We start from the raw sequence: 20,895 nt of genomic DNA on the forward strand, positions 1-20,895 counted from the left end.
GGGCCCCAGACTGAATTTGCTTACCAATTCATGTTGGCCCGCTGCCTCACCTATAGGCGCAATAGACCTATCTCAAACCCTGCCCCTTTTCTTGATCCTCCAATCACAGCTGTCGCTTACGTAAGCGACAGCTGTGATTGGAGGACCAAGAAAAGAGGGCAGGGTTTTGAGACAGGTCCATTCAACTGGCCTGTGATAGAAATCAAGTGCACCTTGCGCAAATGTCGCAGAGAGCGTTATCCACACATATAACCATGTTTGTTTTCGTGGACCATTGGAGGAGGATCCAATATTTAGTTGTCAAATGTTTTTTATTTACTTTCGCTTTTAAAAGTTTGTCAGTCATCCGTCATCCAATTTTACTTTATCAATTGGATTATTGCTAATTTATCATACCTACTCTGAAATCAAATCTGTGGAAATTATTAGATGAGGTGAGAGGTGTGTGTGTGTGTGTGTGTGTGTGTGTGTGTGTGTGTGTGTGTGTGTGTGTGTGTGTGTGTGTGTGTGTGTGTGTGTGTGTGTGTGTGTGTGTGTGCGCGCGCGCGTTTGTGCATTCCACTAGTGTGGGTGAATAACTAATTGAAACTTGATAGCTAATGCAAATGTATCATTATTTTAATACATTTCACACACCTACTCGCTATGGAAATAAAGAGTTTTGTGCGAGACCAGTGAAAGTGAGGTGTTGTTCTTCGTTCTCCAATAGTTAGCCTACAATTGCAAAATCTTAAAAACTCTCATCTGTGAATAATGAATTAAATCCTAATATATGTAATTTCAATCTATAAGAAATAAATCTATAATAAGCCAATTATCCATAAATGATGCCTCATACCCACCTTTTAAACAGCCCTCCTTGTATTCATTGAGGCACCAGAGAATGAACAGAAATGCTGCCTCCTTACCCACCTTTTAAACAGCCCTCCTTGTATTCATTGAGGCACCAGAGAATGAACAGAAATGCTGCCTCCTTACCCACCTTTTAAACAGCCCTCCTTGTATTCATTGAGGCACCAGAGAATGAACAGAAATGCATTTACAACAACATATTGAGCTGGCAGCACAACATGAATCATCTGTATTTTTCATTTCCCCCCTTGGTAATTGAGTTTGACAGCCCTGCTCTAGGCCCCCCTGCCTCCCCTTGTTGTATTTTCTGTTCATGTTGTACGTTCTGAATAATTCAAAATCGAGAGATGTTTTCTACCGCCAAGCCCCCCAAATTGTATCTTCTTTGACCTCATCCCTCTGTCGTTATATGTCTCTTCATTCCCTTCTTTCTCAAGGGGGAGGGAGGAGATGAGAGGGAGCAGAAAGAGTACAGTATGGAGGAAGAGATCCCTCCGGAGATGGGGGGTAAACACAGATGCATGTCTGGGACCTTATCTGTGGATGTGTTGCTCTTTATGTGTGGATGTTGTGTCTACCTATTTATGTGGATGTTTGTGGGTCTGTGGGTGTGTGTGTGTAGTGTGTATGGATGTCTGTATAGTATACTGTATACTGAGTTCCACAGTCACACCCAGTTTGGTGATGTACTGCTGGTCCCACTTTTCTGAAAAAATGTATGGGTGGCTATGGGCTTTTATTTTATTTTATTTTTTACAGTAACATTCAAAACATCCTTTTGAAATGATGCCCAACAAACAACCAACAAGTCAAATCATAAAGGTCACCTAGGGTCATAAAATAATAAAAACTGTCATAAGATTTATGACCTATAGAGAGAGTGATTTTTATGATCCTAGGTGAACCCTTAAACAAACAATAGGGGCAATACAACTGTCAGTTTGACGAAAAGGGTATTCTATTTTCTCTCTCCTGCTAGACTAAATCTGGTTCATGTGTAACTCCAGACCTGCTAGACTAAATCTGGTTCATGTGTAACTCCAGACCTGCTAGACTAAATCTGGTTCATGTGTAACTCCATGCAGACCTGCTAGACTAAATCTGGTTCATGTGTAACTCCATGCAGACCTGCTAGACTAAATCTGGTTCATGTGTAACTCCAGACCTGCTAGACTAAATCTGGTTCATGTGTAACTCCAGACCTGCTAGACTAAATCTGGTTCATGTGTAACTCCACTAATCTGGTTCCTGTGTAACTCCACTAATCTGGTTCATGTGTAACTCCACTAATCTGGTTCATGTGTAACACCAGACCTGCTAGACTAAATCTGGTTCATGTGTAACTCCAGACCTGCTGCTAGACTCAATCTGGTTCATGTGTAACTCCAGACCTGCTAGACTCAATCTGGTTCATGTGTAACTCCAGACCTGCTAGACTAAATCTGGTTCATGTGTAACTCCAGACCTGCTGCTAGACTAAATCTGGTTCATGTGTAACTCCAGACCTGCTGCTAGACTCAATCTGGTTCATGTGTAACTCCAGACCTGCTAGACTAAATCTGGTTCATGTGTAACTCCACTAATCTGGTTCCTGTGTAACTCCACTAATCTGGTTCATGTGTAACTCCACTAATCTGGTTCATGTGTAACTCCACTAATCTGGTTCATGTGTAACTCCACTAATCTGGTTCATGTGTAACTCCACTAATCTGGTTCATGTGTAACTCCACAAATCTGGTTCCTGTGTAACTCCACTAATCTGGTTCATGTGTAACTCCACTAATCTGGTTCCTGTGTAACTCCACTAATCTGGTTCCTGTGTAACTCCACTAATCTGGTTCATGTGTAACTCCACTAATCTGGTTCATGTGTAACTCCACTAATCTGGTTCCTGTGTAACTCCATTAATCTGGTTCATGTGTAACTCCACTAATCTGGTTCATGTGTAACTCCAGACCTGCTAGACTAAATCTGGTTCATGTGTAACTCCATGCAGACCTGCTGCTAGACTCAATCTGGTTCATGTGTAACTCCACGCAGACCTGCTGCTAGACTCAATCTGGTTCATGTGTAACTCCACGCAGACCTGCTGCTAGACTCAATCTGGTTCATGTGTAACTCCACGCAGACCTGCTGCTAGACTCAATCTGGTTCATGTGTAACTCCATGCAGACCTGCTGCTAGACTCAATCTGGTTCATGTGTAACTCCACGCAGACCTGCTGCTAGACTCAATCTGGTTCATGTGTAACTCCACGCAGACCTGCTAGACTAATATTATATAGAAGTCACTGCAAGCGAGAGGCTGATGAACCACAGGGTCTGGGTGTCGTAGTGACTGCGGAGCTCAGCTCTATGTTATGTGTGTGTGTGTGTGTGTGTGTGTGTGTGTGTGTGTGTGTGTGTGTGTGTGTGTGTGTGTGTGTGTATACAGTATGTATGGAAGTGTGTATACTGTACTCTATGGTGGGTGTGTGTTTGTGGATGTGCTCTGTGGTATGTGTGGATGTGTGTGTGCATGTGTGTGTGTGTGTGTTTGTGTATATTGTACTCTGGTATGTGTGGAGATATATGTGTGTGTGTGTGTGTGTGTGTGTGTGTGTGTGTATATGTATACTGTACTCTATGGTATGTGTGGATGTGTGTGTACAGTATGTGTATACTGTACTCAATGGTATGTGTGGATGTGTATACTGTACTCTATGGTATGTGTGGATGTGTGTGTGTGTGCACGTAGTATGTTTGGAAGTAGGGCTGGGCGATATGACCAAAAACGTTATCGCAATAAAATTATAAAATTATTTTCATATAATTCGATATCGATAATTATCGTCGATATAATGTCTGTCAAGTTTAATTAACTTCTTATGCTGCTGCGAATGTCTCGAGTCGAGTTGATGTCGTCATCAGTCCGCGCACGTTAGCAGTTAGCCGACAAGCGGAATATCTCATGACAATGTAATAAATATGACACTAAAATACTCTCTTCCGCCACAATATATTGAAACGACGTCCACTGTATACCCCACACTACTATAAACGTGGCCTCAGAATTCACGCCACACACATACTCGGCACGTAAATATATAAAACATCGCCGTGCAAGCTAGTTATCCTAGCCAGCCTGTTGTTTCTAAGCGAATGTCTCGAGTCGAGTTGATGTCGTCATCAGTCCGCGCACGTTAGCAGTTAGCCGACAAGCGGAATATCTCATGACAATGTAATAAATATGACACTAAAATACTCTCTTCCGCCACAATATATTGAAACGACGTCCACTGTATACCCCACACTACTATAAACGTGGCCTCAGAATTCACGCCACACACATACTCGCCACGTAAATATATAAAACATCGCCGTGCAAGCTAGTTATCCTAGCCAGCCTGTTGCTTCTAAGCGGTGTATTCCATGACAATGTGCTAAATATGACACTAAAATACTCTCTTCCGCCACAATATATTGAAACGACGTCCACTGTATACCCCACACTACTATAAACGTGGCCTCAGAATTCACGCCACACACATACTCTGCACGTAAATATATAAAACATCGCCGTGCAAGCTAATTAGCCTAGCAAGCCTTGTTGTTGAGTGAGTCCTACCTCTGGGTCTCTTTCCGGGTCTCCTTCGCTCTCTGCCATCTCCTTCACTGATTGGTTGTTAGTGGTGCTCATATCCAAGCTTGGAAAATCGATATATCGAAACTTTGCGACCACGTTTCATGTTTATTTCGAGGAAATAATTTATCGCGATAGTTATCGTTATCGTTTTATCGCCCAGCCCTATTTGGAAGTGTACTGCATACAGTGTGTGGGTGTGAAGCTGGGCAGATCTACGTGTGTTTGCGTGTGCGTGTGTGTGTGAGTGTGGGACTGTCACAGTCTAACAGTTTTTCTCACCTTTACCAGACACCTCTGTCCCTGAGAATGAGGTGATTGAGGAAGAGGAGGGTGGCACTGGCCAAGCTGAGCCTCCTGCTGAAGAGAGCATAGTGAAGGTACCGTTTCCTACACACTGCATGAGGAAACTCGCCATCTTGACGGTTTTATCTTGTATTGAGTCTTGAAATGCTTTCTTGAAACAAGTGAACAAATTTGCCAATTTACCGTTTTCAGACGGCGGCCATTTTGCTCTTATGTCATGCTCAGGTTGGGATTTCTTTCCACCCTGTTCCCCTTTCCACCAACCTCAGCTAACACTGGAGTTGAACTAACAATGCTTATAGTGAGGGGCAAGTCCACTCACCACTAGACCAAGACACCCACCCGTATACAAACATGGAGCAAGGGTTAATGTTAAGGTTATGGCCAGTTTAAGGTAACAGTGTGGTTATGGTTTGGGTTAGGGTTAGTTTAAGGTAACAGTGTGGTTAGGGTTAGGGTTATAGTTAGGGTTAGTTTAAGGTAACAGTGTGGTTAGGGTTAGGGTTATAGTTAGGGTTAGTTTAAGGTAACAGTGTGGTTAGGGTTAGGGTTATAGTTAGGGTTAGTTTAAGGTAACAGTGTGGTTAGGGTTAGGGTTAGTTTAAGGTAACAGTGTGGTTATGGTTTGGGTTAGGGTTCGTTTAAGCCTCAAGGGGGTCTCGCCAAACGCGCAATGGACGCACTGTAAATTCACAGAGAGGCGCCAGCGTCAAGACAGCTTAGCCCTGAGCTGAATGAGGTTTTGACAGAAGTTATAAACGTGGTAAATTTCATCAAAACCCGACCCCTGAAAGCGCGCCTGTTCTCTGCGCTGTGTGAGGAGATGGGAGCTGACCATTCTGCAGTGCTGTTTCACAGCGAGGCAAGGTGGCTCTCGCGAGGGAAGGTGTTGTCAATTTGAAATGTCACGATATTGGTGTTATTTCAATCAATTTAAACATGGCCCATTTCATGACTATTTTGTTGGGGCGAGGGGGGGGGGGCAAAATATTTTGGTCCGCTAAAGGGGGGCCTGACAGAAAAAGTTTGAGAAGCACTGGTTTAAGGTAACAGTGTGGTTAGGGTTAGTTTAAGGTAACAGTGTGGTTAGGGTTAGTTTAAGGTAACAGTGTGGTTAGGGTTAGTTTAAGGTAACAGTGTGGTTAGGCTTATAGTTAGGGTTAGTTTAAGGTAACAGTGTGGTTAGGGTTAGTTTAAGGTAACAGTGTGGTTAGGCTTAGTTTAAGGTAACAGTGTGGTTAGGGTTAGTTTAAGGTAACAGTGTGGTTAGGGTTAGGGTTAGTTTAAGGTAACAGTGTGGTTAGGGTTAGTTTAAGGTAACAGTGTGGTTAGGGTTAGTTTAAGGTAACAGTGTGGTTAGGGTTAGTTTAAGGTAACAGTGTGGTTAGGGTTAGTTTAAGGTAACAGTGTGGTTAGGGTTAGTTTAAGGTAACAGTGTGGTTAGGGTTAGTTTAAGGTATAACAGTGTGGTTAGGGTTAGGGTTAGTTTAAGGTAACAGTGTGGTTAGGGTTAGTTTAAGGTAACAGTGTGGTTAGGGTTAGTTTAAGGTAACAGTGTGGTTAGGGTTAGTTTAAGGTAACAGTGTGGTTAGGGTTGGGGCTGGGCTATCAGAAAAGTGTGTCTCTGTAGTCTTGAGCAGCCCAATTTAACTTAAAAGTAAAACGCTAATTTTCTATTACGCTGATATGAAGTGTAAATATATTACATACGAGCAAAATGGTCCCGGTGTGAATATGGTCAATGGGGTAGGGTTGGGTTCCAATAGCCAGTTTAGTTTTGGAACCGTTTTCAAGTTAGTTAAATACCCTGATTCAATAAGTCATCTTATCAAATCTTTTTTTCCCTCTCTCTCTCCCTTCAACAAGTCTGAACCTCGACCCCAATCTGTCAATATGAAATCATTTGTACTTTTGTTCTGTTACTTGTGTTAGTTAAATATTGCGAGAGAATATTTTTGTTACTGCACTGAGAGCAAAAAGATAAAGCAGCACACACATTCTTTACCTAAGAATTTGTCTCTTTTCCCAAAAAATTATTACAGATAAAATATTTGATAGTAGATTTGACAGGATTTCGATTCAATAGGCAGATTTGACACTGGATTCAGATTCAGTAAAGCCTCAACCTTCCACTTCTGTTTCAGTTACTCTCCAAATTGACATTAATCCTTGCCCTATAACTTGTATATTGGGCGTAAAAATTGTCACTGCTCAAGCAAAGACTGTAAAAAATATTGTAGCATTGGCCTTTTTAGCATCCAAACTGATTATTTTATTGAAGTGGAAAGAACGCAAACCGAACTGTTTCAGTTTGTAGAACTGGCGCAAAGACTTCATGGACTTGCTATCAAATGGAACAGGCTGCTCTATCTCTTCAAGAGAGTGATGGGCCTGATGGCCTTCAAGGTCCCTGGAACTTTATTAGATTACCATCTTGAATACGTTTGTGTACTGAACCTTATTATTATTATTATTATTATTATTATTATTATTATTATTATTATTATTATTATTATTATTATTATTATTATTTATTTTTTTCTTCTTTTCTTTTTTCTTATTTTTAATTTATTGTTTGGTCTTGTCATGTTTGTATTGTCTTGTTTGTGAAAAATAAAAACTTTAAATATGAAAAAAATTATTATTACACGTCTGTCTTGTTGTCAAAACAAGCAACATTATGTTGAAACAAGACAGTTTTATTTCAAGACAAAGTACATTCTTCAACATAATTTTCTCAGCACAAGTTCTGTTGTATTGAAATAACTGTGATTTCTCTCATCCTATTGGCATACCCCCCCACCACCACCACCCATTTTGATTAAAATAAGTGCACAATTAAATCACTTAAGATGGCAGTTTTTTTGCAGTGTATTCGCCCAGTGAGCATCTCTATATTTATCCCAAGTTGGCTCGCTCTACTGACTTATGTGTATTTCTGTATTCCTCCCTCCCTCCTTCACTTCCACCCTCTCTTTCCCTCTCTCCTTCCTCCCTTCCATGCACCTACCTCCCTTGCTCCCTCCTTGCCCCTCTCTCCTTCCATTTGTCACTTTCTCCCTCCTTTCCTCCCACTCTCCCTCCTTCCCACCTTCCCTCCTTCTCTCCCTCCTTCCTTACTTCCATTCCTCCTTCTCTGCCTTCCTCCCTCCTTCCCACCCTCCCTCCATTTCTCCCTCCTTGCCACCCTCCTTCCCTCCCTCCCTCCATCCCTCCCTCCCTCCCTCCCTCCCTCCCTCCCTCCTTCCCTCCATACCTCCTTCCCTCCCTCCCTCCCTCCCTCCATACCTCCTTCCCTCCCTCCCTCCCTCCCTCCCTCCATACCTCCTTCCCTCCCTCCCTCCCTCCTTCCCTCCCTCCCTCCATCCCTCCTTCCCTCCATACCTCCTTCCCTCCCTCCCTCCCTCCCTCCCTCCCTCCCTCACTTATTTTGATTAAAATAAGTGCACAATTAAATCACTTAAGATGGCAGTTTTTTTGCAGTGTATTCGCCCAGTGAGCATCTCTATATTTATCCCAAGTTGGCTCGCTCTACTGACTTATGTGTATTTCTGTATTCCTCCCTCCCTCCTTCACTTCCACCCTCTCTTTCCCTCTCTCCTTCCTCCCTTCCATGCACCTACCTCCCTTGCTCCCTCCTTGCCCCTCTCTCCTTCCATTTGTCACTTTCTCCCTCCTTTCCTTCCACTCTCCCTCCTTCCCACCCTCCCTCCTTCTCTCCCTCCTTCCTTACTTCCATTCCTCCTTCTCTGCCTTCCTCCCTCCTTCCCACCCTCCCTCCATTTCTCCCTCCTTGCCACCCTCCTTCCCTCCCTCCCTCCCTCCTTCCCTCCATACCTCCTTCCCTCCCTCCCTCCCTCCCTCCCTCCCTCCATTTCTCCCTCCTTGCCACCCTCCCTCCCTCCCTCCCTCCCTCCTCTCTGTGTTTAGGAGCCAAAGCGCATTGAAGTTCATTCTATCCACACGTATGTAGCACTCTACAGGTTTCTGCCTCAGGAACACAATGACCTGGAACTACAGTGAGTGAACGTCTTAGAGACTGTGTGTGTGTGTGTGTGTGTGTGTGTGTGTGTGTGTGTGTGTGTGTGTGTGTGTGTGTGTGTGTGTGTGTGTGTGTGTGTGTGTGTGTGTGTGTGTGTGTGTGTGTGTGTGTGTGTGTGTGTGTGTGTGTGTGTGTGTGTGTGTGTGTGTGTGTGTGTGTGTGTGTGTGTGTGTGTGTGTGCTTGTGCACTTGTGTGTATGCATGTCTGTGTGCATGCACACGTGTTTGTGTTTGAGTGTTCCATGACATTGTGTGTGTGTGTGTGTTCCTTTGTTTGGATGTGTGCCTCTGCCTGTATTTGGCACCAGCTGTCATTTGGACAGGATTAAAAGGACCCAACCATCTGCAGAGGACGACACAACTAATTATAAACAGTGAAAGACATCAGTGTCTTTATACAACACAGAGAGACGGGATGAAGACACTAAACAAAGTAGAGATGAAAAGCCTGGAGAGAGAGATAAAAGGAGTGGGGCAGAGAGGAACCTGAGGAGGAGGTGTAGGAAGAGGAGAGAGGAGAGGCTGAGTGAGGGGAGTGTAGAGCAGAGAGGAGAGGGGAGTGTAGAGCAGAGAGGAGAGGCTGAGTGAGAGGAGTGTAGAGCAGAGAGGAGAGGAGTGTAGAGCAGAGAGGAGAGAGGAGAGGCTGAGTGAGAGTGTAGAGCAGAGAGGAGAGGGGAGTGTAGAGCAGAGAGGAGAGGCTGAGTGAGAGGAGTGTAGAGCAGAGAGGAGAGGAGTGTAGAGCAGAGAGGAGAGAGGATAGGCTGAGTGAGAGTGTAGAGGAGAGAGGAGAGGCTGAGTGAGGGAGTGTAGAGCAGAGAGGAGAGGCTGAGAGAGGCTGAGTGAGAGTGTAGAGAAGAGAGGAGAGGCTGAGTGAGGGAGTGTAGAGGAGAGGGGAGTGAGGGAGTGTAGAGCAGAGAGGAGAGGGGAGTGAGGGAGTGTAGAGGAGAGAGGAGAGGGGAGTGAGGGAGTGTAGAGCAGAGAGGAGAGGCTGAGTGAGGGAGTGTAGAGGAGAGAGGAGAGGGGAGTGAGGGAGTGTAGAGCAGAGAGGAGAGGGGAGTGGGGGGAGTGTAGAGCAGAGAGGAGAGGGGAGTGGGGGGAGTGTAGAGCAGAGAGGAGAGGGGAGTGAGGGAGTGTAGAGCAGAGAGGAGAGGGGAGTGGGGGGAGTGTAGAGCAGAGAGGAGAGGGGAGTGTAGAGGAGAGGCTGAGTGAGGGAGTGTAGAGCAGAGAGGAGAGGGGAGTGGGGGGAGTGTAGAGCAGAGAGGAGAGGGGAGTGTAGAGGAGAGGCTAAGTGAGGGAGTGTAGAGCAGTAAAACCAGGACACGATGCCTGTTTGAAGGAGAAGTGTGTTTGTCTGTTCAGGTAACTCAAAGGTCACAGCCATTTGTAGCGTGCCTGTGTGTGTGTGTGTGTGTGTGTGTGTGTGTGTGTGTGTGTGTGTGTGTGTGTGTGTGTGTGTGTGTGTGTGTGTGTGTGTGTGTGTGTGTGTGTGTGTGTGTGTGTGTGTGTGTGTGTGTGTGTGTGTGTGTGTGTGTGTGTGTGTGTGTGTGTGTGTGTGTGTGTGTGTGTGTGTGTGTGTGTGTGTGTGTGTGTGTGTGTGTGTGTGTGTGTGTGTGTGTGTGTGTGTGTGTGTGTGTGTGTGTGTGTGTGTGTGTGTGTGTGTGTGTGTGTGTGTGTGTGTGTGTGTGTGTGTGTGTGTGTGTGTGTGTGTGTGTGTGTGTGTGTGTGTGTGTGTGTGTGTGTGTGTGTGTGTGTGTGTGTGTGTGTGTGTGTGTGTGTGTGTGTGTGTGTGTGTGTGTGTGTGTGTGTGTGTGTGTGTGTGTGTGTGTGTGTGTGTGTGTGTGTGTGTGTGTGTGTGTGTGTGTGTGTGTGTGTGTGTGTGTGTGTGTGTGTGTGTGTGTGTGTGTGTGTGTGTGTGTGTGTGTGTGTGTGTGTGTGTGTGTGTGTGTGTGTGTGTGTGTGTGTGTGTGTGTGTGTGTGTGTGTGTGTGTGTGTGTGTGTGTGTGTGTGTGTGTGTGTGTGTGTGTGTGTGTGTGTGTGTGTGTGTGTGTGTGTGTGTGTGTGTGTGTGTGTGTGTGTGTGTGTGTGTGTGTGTGTGTGTGTGTGTGTGTGTGTGTGTGTGTGTGTGTGTGTGTGTGTGTGTGTGTGTGTGTGTGTGTGTGTGTGTGTGTGTGTGTGTGTGTGTGTGTGTGTGTGTGTCATATAAGAGAGCCAAGGTCATAGAGTATGCTGGTCTTGTTAATTGAGTTTTGCTTGTGTGCAAAGTTGTGTGTGTGCCATATAAGAGAGCCAAGGTCATAGAGTATGTTGATCTTGTTAATTTAGGTTGTCAGGAGGCTATATGCCAACGTGTGTGTGTGTGTGTGTGTGTGTGTGTGTGTGTGAGTGAGATAATCATATGGGGCAACAGTTAGAGCAGACACAGAGGAGACGTCACGTACAGCAACTGGAACAGCGGCTCCTCTTTGTGTATGTAGGACACAGGATGCATAGTGTGGCTGAGACTCAACGTAAAGTCAGTATATCAGCAGCACGTAGTTCACGCACATCAGCACTGTGGAGTATGAGCCAGAATCCACAGATAGATACATACTAAAGAAGTTCTTAATGGAACAATAGTCAGGACTTATCGATTAGTTGATTTAATAGAAGAGAAATATGCTCATCATTTAAATAATCCAGAATGTAAATGGAATAGACAGGGACTAATTGACTAACTAAGACCAAGGGAAACCCAACCACTGGATCAACAGCCCTATTATTTTCACCACAGATTCATGTCAGACAGGGAGGAACCGGGGTGCCACTCTCCCTGCCTACTTCCCTCACCAGCTCTGGGAAAATAAGCACACCTGGGACTCTACCAAATGAATGGAGTGAGACGTTTCTTTTAGAATTGTTTATACCAGTAAAAGTAGAGGAGGCTTATTTTATTAAGATCAGATTTGCCATGTTTAGGGCCTTAGAAACATATTGGCATTTTTAAACTCAGCTGATAATGATAATATTTGAAAGGACAAAAAATAACAATACAAATTAAAACGTTGTTATATTTAGGGTGTATACTGATGACGTATTTCACCTTTTTGGGGGCGATTTATGGACAACAAGGGTAAGATAGGCTAACAATCTGGCTAGTTTTGACATCAAATTGGGAAAATATTCAATTTACAATATTGAAATTGACATTCCTGAATGATATTTAAGCGGTTGATTTCTATCGCTCATGTCAGATTCACTAACGACGTGGATGACGTGCATTGAGTTCTCAGTGAGGACATCGCCTCCTATAAATTGTTCACCGCCGTGTGCCCTCTCCCCATAGACCCTCTTTGTCAATGTTTCTGATCATTACGGATCCAGATGCCTCTGTGTCTGCCGGTCCCACAGTGCTCCTGCATTCCTCTCCTCTGTTGGTTAGAATTCAAATGAGCCTCATGTCTCTGATGTCACTACTAGACAAGGAGCTTATTTTACATTTAGTCATTTAGCTGACGCTTTTATCCAAAGCGACTTACAAGTTCTGTACGACAAGTCATCAGGAAGGGTACAACTCTATCAGCTGAGTATAACAATGTTCATCAAAGTGTTGCGTGTTACAGTGTAGGTTAGTTTATTAGGACAAGTGCATGACAGTAAGGTTAGTTGGGGTTAGATAATTTTTTTTGCTTATGATTCAGCCACATCCTGCAGAGGGTTAATAATGCTCTTTTTCATGCTCTCTCTCTCCTACTATCTTTCCTCTGTCACCCTCTCTCTCTCTCTCTCTCTCTCTCTCTCTCTCTCTCTCTCTCTCTCTCTCTCTCTCTCTCTCTCTCCTATTGCGCTCTCTCTCTCTCGTCTTATCTGTGATAGTCCCGGTGATCGGGTTCAGGTCACCGATGACTCTAATGAGGAGTGGTGGAAGGTAGGTAATAAATCAACTCATGTCCGTTTGCCTGTGTGTGTGTGTGTGTGTGTGTGTGTGTGTTTGTACATATGTGATGTAATTGTTTGTGTGTATTTGTGTGTGTGTGTTTGTGTATGCTGTGCACCTACATGTGTTTGAGTACATCTTGCGTTTCATCTCTATAGTCTGTATAGTGTATAGTCTGTGTGCTAAACAGTCCTTGGTGTGTGTGTGCGCACGTGGGCGAGTGTTCCATGCAGAACACCTGCTCCATTTTTACCATAGATAAATAAACACGATGCTGGCGTCACGGATATAAATAGAACATAATTTCCTCTCAAGACCACATAAAGACTTTAACATAATGAACTTAACTAGTGACGTGACCTCAAAGAGCTTTTTATTGACTCTGTAATGTGCTTCACTCCCTACCAATGGAAATTAATGTGTGCGTGTGTGTGTGTGTGTGTGTGTGTGTGTGTGTGTGTGTGTGTGTGTGTGTGTGTGTGTGTGTGTGTGTGTGTGTGTGTGTGTGTGTGTGTGTGTGTGTGTGTGTGTGTGTGTGAGTTCAATGCAGTCAGGGGGAAAGAGCTGACAGTATTAACCCTTAAGGGTTGGTTTAAGTGTAATAAACAACCAGCGTTCCCCTGTCCTCCTTTGTTAATTTGGCCATTTCTAGCAGACAAAATAACTAATACTTTACCTAAAGCAACATACCAATATTGTGTTTCTAAATGAGCTTTAAATTATTTAATAGATTGGGAATCATGGGTTCATTATTTATAGATAGTTCATGAATCACTCATAAACACTTAAAAGCTGGAGGGCTCAGTGTGATAGGCACATCCAGATATCAACGCTTTATATAGCAACTCTCTATAAAGGCCCTGCGATTTAACATCCAAACTAATTTGTTTTATTTATTTAATTTTTTTTAATTTACATTGCTGCCAGAAGAGCTTTGTGTTTGTTTTCATTTTCAGTATCTGCATCTCCCAACTAAAAAGTGTCTTCTGGGTTTCTACTCATCTGTCATCTACTATACTTGAGCGCTTTATCGCCATTTATTATAGATACACAGCCTTGTTTATCGTGAGCATTATGTGTGTTTCAGGGCAAGAGCGGCGACAGGGTGGGCTTCTTCCCCTCTAACTTCGTCCAGAGGGTGCGGCCAGGAGAGAGGGTGTGGCGTGTCACCCAGGGCGTCAACGGCACCCGAGAGCGGGGCCACATGCCGGTGAAGGAGGCTCAGGTGAGAGACGACACACCATCTCATTCTTTTGTCTCCCGTTTGTAGATGCGAAGCACCCCTATGACCGGCAATGTCACTAACTCACTCACTAACTCAATAAATTTACTCACACTAAAAAACTCATACTCGAAAACTGACACGTACGCGCACGCGTCTCTGTTTATAGTACATTCTTGGTGTCTGTAAGCGTACATGATCCACACATGTGCACTAGGATCACACTCCAGGCCAGTGATCCACACATTATAGGCTCACAGTCCGCTCACATGCGTAGTCGGTGCGCATCAAAATCTGGGAGGCGCGTGGAAACCCGTGCGGGCGTCCGCGCTGACAAGAGCAGTGACGAAATTTACGCAATGCATACCCATGCGCACCCGCGGGCGGACGTGGAAACTATAATTTGGCCTTTAGCCACTCTGCCTAGCGGTGGAGCAATTTGTGTTCAATCTAGGAGATAATGCGCTGTGCCTCATCACTGTGTGTCCTTGTTTTGATCTTATATTTCCATAGATTTCAGCTATTTCTTTCTCTTTCTGTAGCCTGGTCCTATTGTGCAAGAGTCTAATGAATGACCTTGTTATAGCTGACAGAAGATGTTAGGAGTGTTTTGTTATCATAACCAACAGAAATTGTTCTGATTGGATAACCCGTTTTGGATTACGGCAGTTGCATGGAACCTCTGTATTTTGTACCCTCCGCTCAGTGAGTTGGCAGTTCAAGTTGTGGGATATTTGTGGATATCCTGATGAAGAATGTGCTCAGTCAACCGAGGTTTGGATAATAACAAAGGTTTATTAACCAAACAGATAGTAAGTACATAGAGAGAATGGCTGAGGGTTTCCCCCCAGGTGATCAGCTTAATTACCCAGGTAAGAAGCCCTGGATAGATCTCAAGAGGAGATCTATATAGTTAACAGGAGGGGGTGTGGTCCCATTTGATAGGTCAGATGGGGGGGGGGGGGGGTACAGGTAATGGGGACACAGGGGAGGGGAGTGTCTTATTCCACAGAGAGGGGGGGGGCACAGGTAAGGGGATATAGGGGAGGGGACTATATTTACATGAGAACATTAGATATTATACCACAATACTCACTTTTCTTTCTTATAATGTGGGTGAGATTAATGTATAATATACCAGGATTGTTTGGAACAGGTAAAAGTGAAAATAGAAAACAATTAAAATAATGAAAATTTTGGCCAATGTGATCTGGTTGTTGGCATAACAGTTTAAAATAGAATTATTTACATACATGATTCATGACATGATCGACCGGACTGCGGTCTGTGTTATTTTGATATCAGAGATGTGGGAATAGATATCACCCTTTTCTTTTATTAATCGCTCAAAATACCTATATCAATGAGTGGTCCTCATCTCTGATATCAAACAACAATTAACATAATCATTAGAAGCTATCGCTGTGCAAATATCTTGGCATACCTTCAGTCGTTCATGTCGTGACTCAGGGGAGCTAATGTGATCGTTGTGCATACAGGCATCGTAATAAACCAATTAAATACATGCACTGTGTCTGTGTGGTCAGAGTGCACAGGGTGAAAAAACAAAATTGTGTGCATAATTATTAGGAATAGGATTTACACATAAGGATTAACTTAGTGGCTAATGTGTACAAAAACATTTAAAACCGTTAATCTAGTGGTTTGTATAAAAACTGATATAAAAGGTGATTATGATAATCGTTATGCATTGTTCTAGTATTTTGCTGTGGTGTATACTATCAATGGTCAAAACAAACTTGGTGACTTGGAATAAACCAACTAGTTCTGTCTTGTTAACAATATAATTTTCAATGTGACTCTGTGATCATTCCTTATTGTTATTATAAATCGGTTATTGCAATCTTATTGGTTGTATTTCATCATATTCTTAGTTCATAATTTTCTTGATACATATGAACTTTGTGAAACAGCTCTTGTTTGTGAATCTGACAGTTGCTGCGTCGCTGTTGACCATCTGTTCTCTGCCAGGGATGTGTCCTTCTGTGGTGACCTGCTGTGTGTTGAACGTATCGTACATTCAGTTGATGTTTCTGTGAGCCTGTCGTGTGGCAGTAAGACAGTAAAAAGTAAATAAATACATAACAATTTTGACAATGTGTGTTCCGAAGTCTCTTGGTCCACAGATCTCATTTGCTATGTGTCTCTTCTTGACGATGCAGTCGGGAATATTCACTGGTCGCCGTCCATTCCCTGTCAAGGGTCACTTGTAGCAGTCAACTATAGTGGTCTTGCAGACTTCTTTTCCTGGAGCCTGCGCTGCTCTCCATCACCACCACATGTCTGCCACTGTGCTCACGCTTGACCTTTATCAGGCCCAGAGACATGGTGGTCAGGGCGTTTTTGAATATGTTGTGCTGGTTTCGCTGTCCTCTCCTCGTCATTGCGGTACCACTTGATGGAGGGCGAGGGCCCGCCGGTGTAGTGGCTAGTCAGTAGGACGCTCTCTCTCACACGGATGACAATCTTGTCATGGGAATCCACCTTGATGGTCGGGGCTTTGGTTCCCATCTGCAGGTGATGGGTTTGGTCTGCCGTGGTCTGCAGTGCCGGGGTGGAGGCCGTCAAAGGTTGATCTCCTCTTTTGGGTTGGATGGCGGCTCTCCCACGGTTGCTGTCGTCGTCCTGGTTGTGTCCGCAGCTCCTTGGCGGCGTCCCTGGTGGTAGTATGCCGTCGTTCGTGGTTCAGGTCACGCGTCGTCTCACTCGTCCTGTCCTCTCACCAATTCATGATCTGAGGATGATGAAAACTGCCTTAGAAAACCTCCTCACATAATGATTCAACGCCTTTCTGCTAAAGAAGAAAATCATTTTGGGATTAATTCAATTCATTGTAAATAAAATCATTTAATTGAAAATAGGAAATGCAAGACAATTGCATTAGCAGTGATTCCTTATGTTAAGAAGGTCACATTCACTACAATCTTATCAGATCTTGTATCTAACTAGATCTTACAGCATTAGGCTTTAAATAAAATTTGTAAATGAATGGCCAAAGTCTTGAATCAGATAAAATAGTCTGTGATGTTAAATTGAAGTTGATCTTACCTCAGGATGCGTTGGGTGTGCCTCAGGATACTTAACTCGCCATGACTTCTCTGGCGTTCTTCACATCTCAGTGTGGCTCATCATGGCATAGGGGGAAAAAAACATAAAATCTAGACAGCCAGTTAATTTTGCATGAAAAACAATCATTCGTTTTGTCATCTAACCCTAACTAACCTTACTGTCATGCATTTGTCCTAATAAACTAACCTACACTGTAGCACTCAACACTTTGATGACCATTGTTACTCAGCTGATAGAGGTGTGCCCTGCCTGATGTCCTGTCGTACAGAACCTGTGAGTCGCTTTGGATAAAAGTGTCAGCTAAATGATCAATGTTGTTGATATCTTGTACATTTAGATAATTGTGCTTCAATTTTGGTGGTTGATAATTTGCAGTCATGGAAAGTACTTGAAATTTGCAAGGAGTTAGTGGTTAAGCAGAGAATAGAAGGAGGGGATAGTATGTTTAAGTTGTTTTCATCATTGATCTTTCATCTCAAGCACTTCTACTTTGTTTGGTGTTATTCAGACATCATATCTCTAATTTGTGTGCCTTCTTGAAAAGAGAGAGATTAAAACAACTGGTTAGTTATTCTGTTAGTATGGGAAATATGGTAGCCTGTTACACGCAATTTAAAGGTGGCTACAAGGCTCATTCTGATAGTGGCTTTGGTAAATCAGATCACGCGTCCATCTTTCTTTCACCAAAGTACAAACAGAGAATTAAAAGTACTCCTGTAGTCTCGCGAGAGGTGCAGAAATGGGATTTGACGTCAGAGGAGACGATCCGGTCAGTGTTTCACTACACAGACTGGAATGTGTTCCGCGACACAGATAACATTAATGTCTACACGGAAACAGTGCTGGACTATGTTTGTACTAGGGTGAAAGAAACAATCCCCACTACCAAAATGAAAGTTTACCCAAATCAAAAACCCTGGGTAGACAAATCCGTCCGTGAAGCTCTGAGAGAGCGCACCAAAGCATACAACGACGGCCTAGTGGCAGGCAACATGAATGACCACAAGGTGGCGCGATACAACGTAAGGAGGACAGTGTCAGAGGCCAAACGGCGCTACAGGGATAAAATTGAACTCCAGTTTGAACAAGCTGACTCTAGAGCTATGTGGCAGGGGCTCAAAACGATGACAGACTACAAAGGCGCCTCCCTCAAACTGAACAGTGACATCTCCTTAGCAAATGACCTCAATACCTTCTATGCGAGGTTTGATGCTGGTAATAACAACACCAGCTCACAAGCCTCGGCAATGGGGGGGGGGGGGGTCGGCTGCTGATGGAGGCGCAGTGTTCAGGGTAACAGAGCATGAGGTGAGGCGGACCTTTAAAAAAGTGAATATCAGGAAGGCAGCAGGTCCGGACGGCATCCCCGGCCGCGTCCTAAAAGTCTGTGCCGACCAACTGGCCCCAGTATTCACTGACATATTTAACCTGTCCTTAGAACAGGCTGTCATCCCCACCTGCCTGAAGAAGTCCACTATTATCCCTGTACCCAAAAAATCCAAGCCTGCTTGCCTCAACGACTACCGCCCTGTAGCTCTCACCTCCATAGCCATGAAGTGCTTTGAGAAGCTAGTAAAGGGCTACATCTGCTCCTCCCTCCCCATCAACATGGACCCCCTGCAATTTGCATACCGCCCCAACAGGTCCACGTCGACGCCATAGCCCATGTGCTGCACACAGCAGCATCACACCTGGACAAGAGGCAGGGGAACTATGTGAGAATGCTATTCATCGACTACAGCTCGGCATTCAATACCATAGTCCCCTCCATACTCATAGCCAAGCTCAGGGACCTGGGCTTGGGCTATGACCTCTGCCAGTGGGTCTTGGACTTCCTGACTGGCAGACCCCAGGTGGTGAGAGCAGGCAACTGCACCTCCTCATCCATCACCCTCAACATAGGGGCCCCCCAGGGCTGTGTTCTGAGTCCCCTCCTCTACTCCCTGTACACACACGACTGTGTGGCTCAGCGGAGTAGCAATACAATCATCAAATTTGCTGACGACACAGTGGTGGTGGGCCTGATCTCTGCCAACGACGAGAGGGCCTACCTGGAAGAGGTCAAGGTCCTGGCGGGATGGTGCCAGGAAAACAGCCTCTCCCTGAACGTCAGCTAAACAAAGGAGATGATTGTGGACTTCAGGAGGTCGGGGGTCAAGGACTACAGCCCCCTCAGCATCGACGGGGCACCGGTTGAGAGAGTCAACAGCTTTAAGTACCTCGGAGCCTACATATCCGAGGACTTGACATGGACCACACACATTGACAGTGTTGTGAAGAAGGCACGACAACGCCTCTACTTCCTCAGGCGCCTAAGGAAGTTCCAAGTCAGCCAGAAGATCCTTAAGAACTTCTACTCATGTACAATAGAGAGCATCTTGACCGGCAACATCACCTCCTGGTTTGGGAATAGCACTGCACAAGACCGAAGCAGACTACAAAGAGTGACACGTTCAGCCGAACGCACAATTGGAGGGGGGCTCCCCACCCTCCAGAACATTTACTACAAGCGTTGCAAGGGCAAGGCTAAGAGAATCATTAAAGACTCCAGTCACCCGAACAACTGCCTCTTTGAACTGCTGCGGTCAGGCAAGCGATACCGGAGTCTCAAGGCGAGCACAGAAAGACTCAGAAGAAGCTTCTATCCCCAGGCCATCAGGCTGCTAAACGAACAATGAATGAACACTACACAACAACAACCACCAAACGCACATAGCACACACATCCACACGCACACACTCACTTTAAACAAACACACTGTAGCACCCACTCCACACACTTTATAGCACACACCCACTTTAAACAAACACACTGTAGCACCCACTCCCCACACTTTATATTTATGGATGAAGGATTGCACTACAACTCGTACACCTTACTGTAAATTGTACCTAAAATTGTACCTCATCCCATTTCTGCTTTGCACTAGATAGTACTGTACATTAGTACACTGCATAGTATTGTGTATTGTATATTATATGGTAACTCAGAACATTGTACATATGTCTATACCGAACACTGTGACCTCATTTTTCTTCTTCTAAATTCATGCTATATTATGTTATTATGTTATTTGATACTATCTTGTCTAGCACAGTCTCTGGAGCGTAACAGTAAGAAGCATTTTGTATGAAAGTATTCTGTACTTCTGTATGACAACTATTAAAGAACTTGAACTTGAACTTGAGCCTTTCATAACTGCAAATTCATCGCCTGTGTCTAATTCATGTAAACTAAGTGGCTCTCTTTTGCCATCCACCGCTAGGTGAGTCCACCAAGTCTGGGGGCACGAGTGCAGGCATTTGCATTGCTTTGTCTCTCAAGTGTCCACTCTGAAGAAATTTACATGTGGGTGTTTGGATGCAGATCCGTTCCAAATGGCCAATCGATTGTCTCTCAGTTCGGAGATACTAAGTTGGGTCTCTATAGGTGTGGTCAGACTGGCTATTTGCATTGTCTTTCAACTCCACATCGTCCTCAGCTGGTTTGCGTGTTCAAATGTAGATTATTTGGGTCCTCAATTTAAATGATTGTAGCTGGTCTCACTTTGTGTCTTGTCTGTGTTCAGATGCAAATCACTGGAGTTTCAACTTTTGTGATACAATGTGTTTACACCCATTCTGCATCTTGACCCAGAGCCAGATCTCTTGGTTGTCTGTAAACACCAACACATGTTAATTTTCCCATTCTTTTCTTTTATTCTGGGTGAATCCTCTTTGACTGTCTGTGTGCTCAACAAACATTATCTAGTCCTTCTCTATTTCATCATCTCACTCATCAATGTTACTGTGGAAAAAGAGGAGGCATGATTTTGGCCTCATTTAAACATTATCTGCATTTATTCATTAT

General features: G+C 44.3%; 1 protein-coding gene across 1 annotated transcript in view; it reads left to right on the plus strand.

The window, feature by feature from the left end:
• The window catches only part of LOC311240502 (SH3 and cysteine-rich domain-containing protein 2-like), a gene marked incomplete at its 5' end in the record, with an annotated part of 152,523 nt that overhangs the window by 127,620 nt on the left and 4,008 nt on the right, over positions 1-20,895 (plus strand). The window contains 5 exons of the mRNA XM_084329079.1: positions 1,290-1,359; positions 4,765-4,853; positions 8,710-8,798; positions 12,674-12,725; positions 13,822-13,959. Of these exons, the coding sequence (XP_084185205.1) occupies positions 1,290-1,359; positions 4,765-4,853; positions 8,710-8,798; positions 12,674-12,725; positions 13,822-13,959 (438 nt within the window). The remainder of the gene's footprint in view (positions 1-1,289; positions 1,360-4,764; positions 4,854-8,709; positions 8,799-12,673; positions 12,726-13,821; positions 13,960-20,895) is intronic.

This window comes from Notolepis coatsorum (genome assembly GCF_963971535.1).
Source record: "Notolepis coatsorum genome assembly, chromosome: 14".
In the NCBI taxonomy this organism is placed as follows: domain Eukaryota; kingdom Metazoa; phylum Chordata; class Actinopteri; order Aulopiformes; family Paralepididae; genus Notolepis; species Notolepis coatsorum.